The following is a 13882-nucleotide window of genomic DNA, read 5'->3' as shown; positions in this document are numbered from 1 at the left end:
GAGCAGAATATTATGATTCTTCCAGAAGCATCCCATTTTGTGGCCACGCCCCTCCCCAACAACATCTGACCATATTCAGTTTGTGTCTGGGTTGCCAAAGAAACTGTAAACCGTCATGGTGCCAGTGTGAAGGAACTTTACTATGGAAATGCAGTACAATGAGATGGGAATGAGGCTGAAGAACAAACACTGGCTAAGATGGCATACAAACCAGCTGAAACCAGTTTGGCCTTGCCCAAGCTAACCTTTGTTTTGCAGACCCCTTGGTCACAAGTCGTTTTTCTGTAGAGTCAAGTTGTGCCTTATGACTGCCTGTAGCTGGGCACACCCAGTGCACATGCTTATCAGGGGCACTCGGGTCTCGGGCAGGGAGAGGGACATAGCATAAAGTCCTTCCGCAGGCTCTCTCTGTCAGAGATTAGTGACATGCACCAAGGCGGTTCTGAAGTGTCAAGTGCCAGGGGAACCAGGGCAGTGCCAGCCTTAAAGGAGGCCAAGTCATCAAAAAGTAAATAACAACGTTAGAAAAGTGTGGGATGTAGCTAAGGCTTTATACAGAGGCAAATTTATAGCTTTCAATACATTTGCTAGAAAAAAAGAAACAGTGGATAAGCCAACTCTCAAAATTCAAGAAGAGAACATGAATGACCTTAAGCCCAAAGAAATCTGGAATACAAAAATTGTAAAGATTAACGTAAACAGGAAATATAAAACATCACAGTTGAGGAAACAGGCTCAAAAGGCAGAATAAATTGTTGTGGACTTCAGTGCCTAAGCTTTAGGGGCTCATCCTGCATAGGGTCCATTCCTTGAGCCCTGGGGTGTTTAGTGGAGTGTTCAGAGAAGGGTCTCCTGTTTCAACAGTCTAAGTGTCCTGGTGGCTTCTGGGCCACCTTCTGGTTGCAAGGAGGAAGGGATGTATATTATGGACAAACTTATACCAACTGCCACTGACAGAAGCATCCCATCCAAACAGCAGTGCAGTATTCACTGCTATACATGGAGGAAATGTTTCCAACACAGTCACAAAATAAACCACAATCAATTTAAAAGAATTTCAATTATGCAGAGAATTTTGTCTCACTATGATGAAGTACATTTAGAAATTAACACTAGGGACAGCACTATTTACCTAGAACCTGAAAGAGTAAACAGTTAAGAGGAAGCATGGGGATGGAGCTCAGGGACAAAGTGCCTGCCCGGCAAGGACAAGGCCCTGAGTTCAATTCCCAGGGCCAAAAATACAACCTAAAACAAAAACGGTTCAGGGGAGAATATTAGCAGATATATTTGAAAGCGCTGATGCAGGGAACAAACTTTTTGAAAGACAAGAAGGATCCAAGTCTCTGGACCTGAGCCTCATTTGCATGGAAGACACTGAATTGGTTAGAACCTTCCCAGTAATTGCAGGCTTGAATAGCTTCACTGCTGAATTTTAACCAGCACTGAAGGTAGAAGTAGTATCAGTTTTACACATTGTCATAAGAATTTGAATAGAAAAATTTCTCAATTTATGAGGTCACTGTTGTGATTATTCAGAACGGACACAAGTATCACAGAGATAATCTATACATCAATACCCTTGAAAAGAACAGACAACAATGTTCTTAAAACTTAAACAATGGAAAGAAAGGCTTGTGGTTCACCACACCTCTTAGAGCATCACTGAAAAACACTAACTAAAGAGATTTCCACAGTAGTGACAGTGAATTATCATCTGAATTATTCAAGGTGATAAAAGCTTAAATTCAACAGAATGATCAGTACATTTACAAAATACACTACTACAAAATTACCTGAGCTTAAAAAAGACATGATACACAATGTAGATGAGTGACTTAGCAAGGAATTTGAGTCCACAAATGGTACCAAACAGAAATCCAAGAGAATTAAATTTGTATCCAAAGTGTGGGCAACAGAAATGACCACAAGGACAGAGCCCTGGAGTTAGAAGACAAGGCTGGTGTCAGTGCCCAAATACTCAGGGACACCTTACAAAACTGGAACATGGACAGTAGATCCAACAGCTATTAGATGGTGCACAGACAACTAACTAGAATAAGTGAAAAATCACAAGACAGCACATATGGCATAAAATCTGTGACAGAAACAATAGCAGAAAACTTTCTGAATATGGGGAAGTAACTTGACATGCAGATAAGAAAGACAGATGAAACCCCAAGTAGCCACAATCAGAAAAGGATCTCCCCATGACATATGACAGTCAATACCTGGGAAGTCCAAGGTGAGAACAGAATCTTATAACCTCATAAAGAAAAGCAAGGAATCACTTATAAATGTAAAACCAATAGAAATACAGCACACTTCTCAACACAAACCGTTAAGACCAGGAGAGCTTGGAGTGAGGTATTTCAACACATAAAAGAAAGCAACTTCCAACCCGGGTGATATATCCTACAAAACTCTCTTTCAAAACCGCTCTGCAGGACTTCAGGGCAACCACTTCCCTCGCTGGAGCCCAGCCAGTTCTGTCTGAAACACACTGTGGATGGCCTGGCTGCAAGGCCTCTCTAGCTTCCCTGGCCTTGAAACTGTCAGATTGTTGGACACTGTTAGTGTAGAAACAGGAGAAGTGACTGGGAGCCCCTGGCTTAGAGGGGCAGTGATCTCAGTGCCCAGGGATTTCTCTGAACTCTCAGAGGACGAGCAGGAGTTCTCCCAGGGCCTGGCACATGTATGACCGTCTTGATGTTCACCTCAGAGACAGAATACTGAACTCCAGTTGCAGGAGGTGTGTTGCCTCCCAGGATTTGGCAACTGTAGATAGAGAGCTTGTCTGCATGGCAGGATGTAGGTGAAACCTCCAGAGAAGTCTTCAAGGTTAGATGATGACACTGTGAACAGCATCCCTGCAAACTCTCCTGGTCTTGACTATTTCAGGAGCATAACACTAACTTTGTCATAAAGGTGCAGAAACATAGGTTTACCAGACACACACTCATTCTTTAGAATATTTCTATTGATGAGTTATTAACTTTACTTTTATAAGTGTTGTTATATTACACAGTGGCTTACCAGGAAAAAAAAACAAAAAAATATAAAGTATTCAATTTTTAATATTTATTGAGTGTTTATAATAAAGCATCAAAATTTAAAACATCAACAATTTTTTGGCATAAAGTCTACAAAAAATAACAAAAATATTACTATACAAATTACACTGAAAATACCAACAGCAATTTACAAAAAAGTAATCTTCACTTCAATTATCACATCTAAATCAGTCTGTGCACATGACCACAGCGTATTCCATAGACACATAATACTCACACTGGGAGCACACGTTTTGCTGTCCTACTCTTTTTGTAGGATATACTTGATATCTCAGTAGTTTTGCTGTTTTGTCAAGGTTATTGTGTTACAGAGTGTGCAGCCAACAGGAACATAAAATATCAAAAGAAGTTCTTAAATTCTTACTGTGTGTTGTGCGTTTAGAATACACATCAATGGGGCTGGGGGTTTAGCTCAGCACCATAAGCACCTGCCTTGCAAGCAGGCGGTCATGAGTTCAATCCCTGGTACCGATAAAAAAGTGAAAAAGACAAAAAAAAAAAAAAAAAAAAAAAAAAAAGAATACACATCGATATCTTTTCACATCAGCTGTGTATTTCTTTATAAAACCCAAAGATAACATCAAAAATAGAAACCTATGTGAACTGCAATGTAAACAGAAACAAAAATCTACCACATAAATAAGCTTTGCTTCAACTGTCATATCCAAAGCAGTCTTTGCACTTGTCATACCCAAGGCAGTCTTGCATGTTCCATACACGAGGGACACTTCCACTGATAGCATGTTTTGTTTTCCTGTATTTTCTTATAGGACACAGTTGAGATCTTTTTGTTTTCCTCTTATCATCGTGGATCTAGGAAGCTGTGTGTGCCTATTCACCTGTCAGCTCACCAGTGCACTCCACAGTACTTCACATAATTCACTGACAAGAAAAGCTGGATTTTTCTCTGCTGTAAATAATCTCATACGAACTGTAGTCCCAAACCATAAGAACATTTCTGTTCATAACATCATCTGGTTTATTATTCTATGAATAAACACCTTATGGCTAAGTTCAAGGCTAAATGTCTAAATTGAAAGCATAAAAAGTCCTCACATGCACAAGGGCATGCATTATGCCATAGTTGACCCATCATTTTCCATGAGGCCTTTACATTCCTGCAATCACTATGAGAAATCCCTCCTAAGCACACAGATCCATAAATGCTTTCAGTTCAGCACCATGTCATAAAACATTTTTGAATATGGCTAATGGTGCATAGAGAACACTTTACTTGAATTTTAACCTCTGTATATTTCACAGAATCTTGTAACATTTCATGTGTTAAAATTTCCAACTTTGAATAGCAGTATCAGCATTTGTCCAATACATTTCACTCTTGCCAAGTCCCTCACTATATTTTGGACTTAGTATTAACATTAGATCATTTCATTTGGTTATGTGGCCATTTTGCAACATTTTCACTAGTCAAATATGTATTCACATTGTTTTGTCATCTTAACAAAGGAGGTCGGTATCAGTATCAGTTGATCTTTGCTCCACTTCACTGTCCCAGGAAGTTTGACTCACATGGCCAATTTCAAAGTCCCCTTCCTCCTCTTCATCGACATCCATCCATCCACAACACTCTTCTGTTATGAAAGTGTTTTGTCATAATGGATCATCTTCATCACTCATGCATGAGTAATCTGATGATTCATTCACTTGTGACCTCCTCCAAGATATAGTTTTCACATGCCATTGTACAGAACTGGCTATTTCCACCAGAAAAATCAAAAGAAAGCTTTTAAAAAGATAAATCCTGGAGTAATGGGGGATTATTGAACCCTCTTTGATGCTTGAATAAACACACAAAAGCAGTTAGATGGAGCACAACGTGGGTGAAAATCCCATTTTGAGACTTTTGCACTTGCTCACACACCTCATTGTTTGACACAGCAAGTGGATAATCACATAAACTGCATTCCAGTGTCCCTCAGGGGAAGGTAGTGACATGCCCAGCTGGCTGTTGCACTAAAGTAAAATTTACTGGTACAGGATAGGCCTGCTGCATGTAGTTATGTTGCTACCTACACTCTAATATGTCCCTGTGTCTCCTGAAATCTTTTCTTAACCAAAGACCCACTCCAACAGTAGAGTGGCCAACTCTTCTGTATTTGGCACAGAGGACTTTTACTTTGTACTTTTTCTACCTTCTTGCTTTGCATCTAATTGGGTGAGGTTTCCCATCTCGTCTCCCAGTCTCTGCTTTTGATTGGGAAGACACTGCCCCTTCATTAGAAGGGAATTAGAGCTTGCAAGAGTTTGCCTCTGTCAGGTGGCTGTTTCATGAGCCTTGCAGCATCTTGTCCTTGCTCTTTTTCGTCTTCTTCTTCTTTATTTTTTAAAATTTTATTTTATTTTATGTTTTTCGTATCAGGGATCAAACTCAGGACCTCACACTTGCCAGACAGATCTTATGATGCTGAGTTAAATCCCTGGCCTAAAAAGAGGATAAAACCAAGGAAAATAAAACAGAACAAAACCGATCAAGATAAACCAGTATAAGTGATATAGGTCTTTAAAACTTAGAAAATCAGCTAGTTACCATAATGCTTCTATCATCTTCAAAATAGCTGCAGATACCTTTGGACTTGGTAAAAATCAACAGAATAGAGCAGAAACAACAAACACAAAACAATGACTGCAGTAAAGGACTTCAAAACAAGCTCACAGTAAGTCCAGAATGGCTACCATAACACGTCTTGCTATCTTTGGAACAGTTGTTCATGGCTTCAGATTTAATATAATCAAACAAAATGAAAGAATAAAACCCAACCAACAAAGCAATGAAAATGACATGGTTTCCAGGCAGGGCCCACCCCCTTGTGAGGCCTGGTTCTCGCTCCACAGTCTGCGAATGCTGCTGACTGGGAGAGAGGCTTGGGCGTGGCTGTCCCCACTCCAGCAGCAGCTGTCCTGCTCTTCTGCAGGAGTCATTCATTTTGGAGTCAATGGGCTCGTCACCTGTGTAAAAGCTACTTATGTTTTCTTTGAGGATGCCGTGGATATAACTTTGAAAATCCCAAGGCCACCCCAGGGTGGTATGAATCCATGGCAGTTAAACATAGCCATATATAGGATGCTGCCCCACATCTGGGGAGTGAGTTTGTAGTTTCCTCCACGTATGCCACACTGTGTCTCAGGAAATACAGTACTACAGGGTGCCTTGTTTTCTTTTCAATATGTGAGCCTCTAACATGTAGAATACAAAACCAGTCCTGATTTTCATAAAGGTCCACGTATTCAGCTTTAACAGACTTTTCTTCAGACTTGAGTTCCTGCAAAAAAAATTCTCCTTTGTGAGCCAGGGTCTTGCTCTGTAGCCCAGGCTGGCCTTGAACTCACAGTGATCATCTTGCCTCAGCCTCCTGAGTGCTGGATCACAGGCATGTGGGACCAGAGCTGGTTCTTCCATTTCAACCTAAGGGACTCCTCTACCCAAGGCAGGCCTAGTAGGAAGGACGGACATTCTTCAGTGCTTGCATCTAGGAATGTCTGAGCTTTCCCCCTCATTTTAAGGACAGTTTTGCTGGATGTAAAATGCTTAGTTGAGAGAGCTTTTTGTTTTGTTTCACTGTTTCATTCACACAGCACATGTCCACCTGTTTCCTTCTGTCCTCCTGTAACAGAATATCCCGCACCCCAGTCAGCATACTGCAGTTTCTTAGTTGTCCAGGTAACAGTTCTGTCTCTAAGAAATGGCTGGTCACTGTGATGCCTAGCTGGTCACTGTGATGCACACTGCATAAACCAGCCCCAATCAACAAGTCATTTTGCCCCTGTACTCCCCACTTGCTTATCCTATACAGGCCTCAGACCATCAGAAATCAGGGCCTGATATTCTGGGAATGTACCAATCAGTGCCCGTTGGTGTAAATAAATGTGTCTCCAACTCTTGGGTGTCCTTTCTGTGACTGTGCTTGCCGCTGCTCTCCAAGGATTTTGAGGATAAGTCTAATGACTATGTTTTTGGGGAATTGCTGTCAGCTGCACAGGCATTAATTTATTTGTCATATTTTATACACTGACCGTTACATTATTCTAATGTAAGTAAAGTTGCAGCATCACTTTGACACCAGTAAGAATTAAGAGCAAAAGGAACTGGAGATGCTGAGTGTAGACATCATGGGATCTCTAAATGTAAGAGGTATTACAGATGCTGAGAACAGATTCTCAGAACAGAAACAAAAGGGATATTGAAGCATCCTACAGGTTTGAATTTCAAAAACTCAAGTGTCAATCTCCATAACTCACATTAGTAAGACATTTTGTAACATTTTTCTGTTAGAAACAAAAGACCCTCATGGCCAAGAGTGTGAGGGGTGAAGTGGAGGTGACCAGCTCTGCCTGGGCCCACTGGCACCATGACTTCACAAGATCCCCTGTGAGGTCACAGCAGATAGCTGTATAAGGTAGGGTTTTCAGCCCAGAGACCCTTTGTGGGTGAAGTGGAGTGGTGTTTGGAGAGTAGTTGGTGGTTGGAGATTCGAAATTTTGATAATTGATTTTATAATGTCTAGTTCCATCAAGGCATCCTTTGTGGCATGTAAAACATCTTTGCTGGACATCATGTCATCGTCCACAGAAATGTCATCGTCCACAGAAATCTTCTGGGAAGACTATGACATGCTGTTGCCCCTTAGTGAGGGTAACTTTGCCACAGTAGTACTCACTGAACATGTGAGCACAGGGATGCTGGTAGTTGTGAAGGTACTTCACAAGAACAAGTTGGGGTCTACTGCTGTTAAACAGGAGGTCAGCATTCTAAAGGACCTTCAGCACCCCAATATCATTCAGTTGCTGGAAGTGTCAGAAAATAGTACCTGTATGTTCCTGGTGTTGGAGTATGCGCGCGGAAAAGACCTGCAGCGCTTTATCAAGTTTGCTGAGACACAGAAGCTGGAGGAAGAGAGGGCCCGGCTGATATTCCGAGAACTCCTGGAGGCTGTGCGGTACTGCCATGACAGGGGGATTGTCCATGGGGACTTGAAACCAGCAAACATATTAATGGACCGTGAAGGCCACCCCAAGCTCAGCGATTTTGGCTTGGCTTTCAGGTTCCATCCTGGCCAGGAGGTGACCGCGTGTGGAGGTACCCTATACTATTCCGCCCCTGAGGTATTCTTAAAAGAGAAGTACCAAGGCCCACCACTGGACATTTGGTCTTTAGGCGTAATTTTATATGAAATGATCGCTGGGGTAAACCCATTTAATGGGAGCCAAGGACAAGGGATAGAGAATGCCCTGAAGGGGCGATACCAGTTTCCCCAGCACTTCTCCAAAGAACTACAAAGTTTAATAAAGGGTCTTCTCAACCCTGACCCAAGCATGCGCCCTACCATCGAGCAAGTAAGGCAGCATCCATGGCTTCGGCTGGAATCTGTCCCTCGTCATCCTCCTAAACTGCTCCCCAAAGCCACAGAAAGGGCAATACTGCACATTATGGATGGGAAGGGGTACAACCCGCTGAAGGTGATCGATGCAGTGAAGTGCAGAAAATACGACCCTTACATGGCGCCCTTCCTGCTACTACGGGGCATGGCACACCGGAAATTCCACTTCAGATCTGAGGCGAAGCCCACACACAAACATAAGGCTGAAGATCTGTTTGAACAGCCCACAAACAAAGATGAAAATCGGCTATCTTCATCTCCTCCCCCTGTAGCTGCCCCACCAGCTAGGAGGGAGAGTGAGCCCTGCCTCTTCACTGGCCACTTCCTCCCCGAGGTGAAGCCTCTCAGCCAGCAAAGGAAGACAGTCTCCCTGCCAATTGACATCAGCAGGACTCCCCCTGCTCGCACATCCTGCCAGCGCGGTCCAAACTTAGTTGGTACCTCTGGCCAGCCAGGCCCTGCTAATCTCATAGCATCCCACAAACCAAGTTGTGCTGCTGCTACTACCAAGGCCTGCCAGCCCAGCCATACTACTACCATCAAGTCCTGCCAGCCAGGCCCTTCTACTCCCAAAGCATCCCGTCAACCAAGCCCTGCTTCTCCCATCAAGTCCTACCATCCAGGACCTGCTACCCCTAAAGCATCCCATCAACCAAGCCCTGCTTCTCCCATCAAGAAAATCTTCCGTGCCTCTACTAGGCCATGCTGGCAGCCCAACCCTGCCTCTCCCGGTGAGTCCTTCCAGCACAGCCCTGGGACTCCAAATGCTGCCGTCACTGCTGCCCCAGCCCCTGTCAGCAGTAGGAGGTGGGGCTGGAAAACTGTCAAGAGAACCATGAGAGACTGCCTGCAGGCCCTGTGCTGCTGCCCCGTATCGACATGCAAGTGTCACAAACACAAGGTGGTCCCAGTGTAAGTACTGCACAGTAGAGAACCAGAGGTCACTCAAGGAGTCTGAGTGGTCCGGCTGCTTCCTCAGAATGTGCTGTGTCTCGATATCATTTTCAACTGTCAGGGAAGAACTGTAGGGAGGAGAGGAGGGGAGGGAGAAGGGCAGGTGTGGGCAGAGGCCAGGTGTGGGTAGGAGGAGTTGCAGTGGGGTCTGCTGCCGAGGAGGCTGGAGTGACCACAGCCACCACTGTCTGCTGTGTTTCCCAGTGAGCGTGCATTACACATGTCTCCTTGCCTTTGTAGTGCAGATCCATGATCCCTCCTATGGACGTGGTCATCCTGACAGCGAGGTCAGCCACACAAGTGGAAGCCACAGTGAGTTGCCTTGCAGCCCTTTGTGTAGGGAGCTGGAGGGGAGAGGAGGAGTCAAGATCACTAGTGCATCCTGTGGGCGAGAAGCAGAGGGAGGGGTTGGTGCACAGCATGGGAAGGCTGCACAGACACCAGGAGCTGAGAGCCAGTGAGAGGAAGACAGGAGGAGCAGGGGGGAGAGTCACCTGGCTTGTATCCTGCTGTCTGAGGGAGGGGCACAAAGGAACAGCCTGAGTAGATCAAACCCTGCCTACATAAGCAGTGCTCAACCGCTCTGGCCTGTTCCACACCTCTAACTTCACACTGTTTCTCTGACTTCATGGTTTTGATTCTTATTGTGCCTGGCAGTAGGGTGTGTTCTGGGAAGAGCAAGGGGTCATCTACCATCACCCCCACACATCCCCATGAAGAGACATGGACCCAAACCCTGGCCTTCTGAATGCTGTCCCCAAGTCTGTGTCTGCAAGCCTTTGAAAGGAGCACATTGCCAAGTCTTGTGTCACTGAACAGAGACTAACATCCAGCCTCGAGGGCACACAGGCATGCGTGTTGTGGGGACAGAGTTTGGAGCAAGAGAAATCTCCACACATGGGGGTGTTGCTTGCCACCGTGGGAACAGTGACATTTGGTAAAGAGAACACATTGATGACTTCCAAACTGTGGTCTGTGTTTGCAGCATCTGGGGCAGGATCTGAACCAGAGTGTTCAGGGCAAGTTGGAACATGCACATAACACATGTCATCATGCATCTTGCTTCTGTATTTTCTTTCACTTTCTATTTTCGTACTTGCTTTGTGCCTTGAGGCTTGTAAATTGCTTATAGTCAGTAGCTTATTGCCAGCATTGGGACCTCTTTAGGAAATGACTACTTTTTCAGAGATGTTCTATATGGGTAGCTGGCTTTGGAGTCTATTTTCCCAAGATTTTGCCTTTTCTTTTTTCAAAACCAGAAACTATGGAATTTCTTTTTTGGTACTGGGAATCAAACTCAGGGTCTTGTGGTTGCCAGGCAGGAGCTGTGCCACTGAGCTCCATCCCCAGCTCTGCCTCTTCAGTTCGGTAGGAATGAAGGGCTGCTGCCTGTTTGGCCCAGCACCCAGTTCTTATAGTTCTGTAGTCCAGAACTACAGGATTGTTTGTGCCCCTCAGACAACCGAGGTGGTGTTGTTCAAAGAAGATCAATTGATGCCAATAACTCTGTCACTTTGGCTAAAATAGTACAGTCTGCAATAACAACTGCATCCAGCACAGGCCAGGAAATGATAAGCTGTTTTGACCAAGAACATGCCTGCTTTAACCACAGGTATGAGATTTATAGTTACACAGCCAAATCTAAGGCAAAGCAGAATATTATATACAGTAAATATATATACTCAATAGAGCAATTTACCCTAAAGGGAGAAAATTTATTAGGGATACCAAGAAAATATAGAAAAATAGAGATAAGAAGACTGAAGTACAAAGGGAGATCACCAAGTCTTAGAAAACGAGTGATAAAACAGGAGCAAAAAGCAGGACCAAAAAAGAGAGAAAAATACAAAAGCTGAGAACAATGTACACAGGCAGGAAAAACAAAACACAAAGACAAAATGTTCTCTGACTTTAAACCTGTGGCAGGCCTCTGCGGTCTGTGGTCTTATTGCAGTGTCCAGTGCAGAGAAGACAGTGGAGGCACTCCGAGCCCAGCTGCGTGCTGTCAGATCCCAGCAAGCCTGCAGTAGTGTTTTGGGCCCTTGAGTTAGCTAGAAATACTATAGCAGGGAGACAGGGCTAGGTCCTGGAAGGAGCCAGTGCAGGAGCTCAGATACCTTGCAGCTAAGGGGAGACAGGCACCTCCTGCTGTGGGCCAAACCTCAAGACAAAAGATCAAACAAATACATCCATAAGGACTGATGTTCTAAATAGCTTCTTAGCACCCCGCGGAAGTCAGGAGTCACCATTCCAACCCCCTAGGGAAGATTCACTGCTCTCTAAGAATGCCTGCTTTCTAAGTGGCTCACTTCCCCATTTGTCCCCAATTTAATGAATTTACCTGAACTATTAATCTTATTGGTTAACCATAGTTCTGCCCTACCTTATGCCCATCTGCCTTGTGAGTTCCCAGTTTTGCCCACAAGTCCATCTCATCCCATGATTTTCCTCTATAAAAGTCCCTGGGAAAGACAGAGTCCCACTGCTTGGGACTCCTTCTGTCTCTCTCAGACAGAAGCTTGCTTTCTCTCAATAAATATATTTTACTCTTTACCTCTATTGTTCCTAAAATTGACTCTTTGATTTTAGAGAACATGAATTCACCTTCAGCCGGTTGTACCCCTTCCCAGCCATAATGTGCCCTTTCTGTGGCTTTGGGGAGCAGTTGAGGAGGACGACAAGGGACAGATTCAAGCTGAAGCCATGGATGCTGCCTTACTTGCTCTAAGGTAGGGCGCATGCTTGGGTCAGGGTTGAGAAGCCCCTTGATTAAGCTTTGCACCTCTTTGGAGAAGTGCTGGGGAAACTGGTATCGCCCCTTTAGGGCATTCTTTGTCAACTGTGTTTTGCTCCTCCTGACATAGTAGGTCAGGAGTTTCACTCCCCTATATCATTTGGAGGTCTTCCACTGAGATCATTGGAAAGAGGTGAGAATTTGCTTTTGCTTCATAGACTCTCAAGTGGGACTTATTTAGGTAACAAATTTTTATGCCTCCAACTTTGCTTTTATATTTGCCAGTTACTTTTGATAATTGCTTGCTATTTGCCCGTTGTTTTAAAGTGCTTTGTCTCATATAGTTTTATTAAAATAATGTAAATCAGCTGGGCATGGTGGCTCATATCTGGAATCCCAGCACTCAGGAGGCTAGGGCAGGAGGATCCTTGTGAGTTCCAGACCAGCCTGGGCTACAAAGTGAGCTCAAGGCCAGCCTGAACTGCATAGGGAGACCCTGTCTCAAACAAAAAAACAAACAAACAAACAAACAAAAATGTAATATAAATCCAAGTTTAAACACAGGAAAATTAAAAGGTCATGATATTTCTTTAATGCTATATACTAGCAAAAAGAGCTTCCTTATGTTTGTATAATGCCAAAGTACCTGTAATGCTACCTACTGTTCTGTATGCGACCCCCCCCCGCCCCCCTCTGGGTGACCTCATATGTTAATCAATACTCCCTTCTGTAAAAAATTGTAAATCCCTGGGAACCTAACCTAATTGATATGTTAACCATTGTTGCCCTCTACAAATAACAGATGTAGTACTAAAATAACCTGACAAAGGTTTATTAACTACTGCTAGGCTACTCTGTCCTCTGCTAAGGAAAACATTTCCTTAGCAGATTTCCTGATCCACCCCCATAACCCTTTTATAAACTGTGCTCTCTACAAAAGAGCTAGAAAGCTTTAAGGGGGACACACAGCTTTTGCAAGCTCCACCTGCACTGTGTCAGTGGGCCTAGGATAAAATAAATCAGCGCTGTTTTTTTAAAATAAAAATATGTATGCCCATTTTTGAATTCGAGTTTGGGCTTTGGAGGGCTTGTTTGTGGATTACAAGATTAAGGGGCTCACCTGGGAGTACTGGGGGACCCCTCCAAATTATTTTTTCACCGATCGATTGGCTTAACATCTGTAAGTATTTGGTTTTTTGCCTGTTTGTAATCTGAGTGTGCACATTTGTAACTGCAGATAAAATGAGACAACTTCCAGGGGCCTTTTTGCCCATTTTGTAATTTAGGGCTTTTGGGGCCCATTGGTAACTTTGGGCTTCGGCCCGTGTAGGGGTTTTTGCCCATTTGTAATTTGAATGTGCACAGTGACTGCAGACAAGCTCGCGCTTTTTCTGCACCGGATTCTGGGGGCTCTCGCCTACTTGTAATGTGTGTGGCCTATGCCCGTGTGGGGGACCTAGGCCCATGTGTATGGCCTAGACCCGTGTGGGGGACCTGGGGCTGTGGGTATGGCATAGGCCTATGTGGGGGACCTACGCCCATGTGGGGTGTTGGGGCCTGTTTGTGTTTTAGGGCCCGTTTTCACCCAGCAATCCCTGGTACTGATAAAATTTTTTTTTTACTAACTTAGGGGCTTGTTGTCCATTTCTGTTGCAGGATCAATGTGGCTTATTGGACTCAAGGTTCATAACAAAAATTATTTCCTTTAGCTTGCCAAACTGGGG

At 44.1% G+C, this 13882-nt stretch overlaps 1 protein-coding gene across 2 annotated transcripts; it reads left to right on the top strand.

Moving 5' to 3' along the window:
- The first annotated feature begins 5816 nt into the window (after positions 1 to 5816).
- LOC101787680 (sperm motility kinase 2B-like) lies at positions 5817 to 12573 on the top strand. 2 transcript variants are annotated; one of them, XR_010043685.1, is made up of 3 exons: positions 5817 to 9382; positions 9665 to 9736; positions 12014 to 12573. XR_010043685.1 is itself a non-coding variant. In XM_004999091.4 (2 exons), exons 1-2 carry the CDS (start codon positions 7590 to 7592, stop codon positions 9675 to 9677), a joined length of 1806 nt encoding a protein of 601 aa, XP_004999148.3. In that variant the 5' UTR covers positions 5817 to 7589; the 3' UTR covers positions 9678 to 9905. The 2 variants fall into 2 exon arrangements, 1 of the variants encoding a protein (XP_004999148.3); XM_004999091.4 differs by lacking the exon at positions 12014 to 12573 and having other exon boundaries at positions 9665 to 9905.
- Positions 12574 to 13882: the final 1309 nt, after the last annotated feature.

The sequence above is a fragment of the Cavia porcellus genome, unplaced genomic scaffold (assembly GCF_034190915.1).
Source record: "Cavia porcellus strain 051 isolate PalLab524CR breed Dunkin Hartley unplaced genomic scaffold, mCavPor4.1 scaffold_27, whole genome shotgun sequence".
NCBI lineage: Eukaryota > Metazoa > Chordata > Mammalia > Rodentia > Caviidae > Cavia > Cavia porcellus.
Note: the sequence above shows the minus strand (reverse complement) of the source record. Positions and strands in the feature narration are given on the sequence as shown.

Bases quoted from the DNA above. Each gene is read 5' to 3' on its own strand.
- LOC101787680 (XM_004999091.4), top strand. From the start codon at position 7,590: ATGTCTAGTTCCATCAAGGCATCCTTTGTGGCATGTAAAACATCTTTG.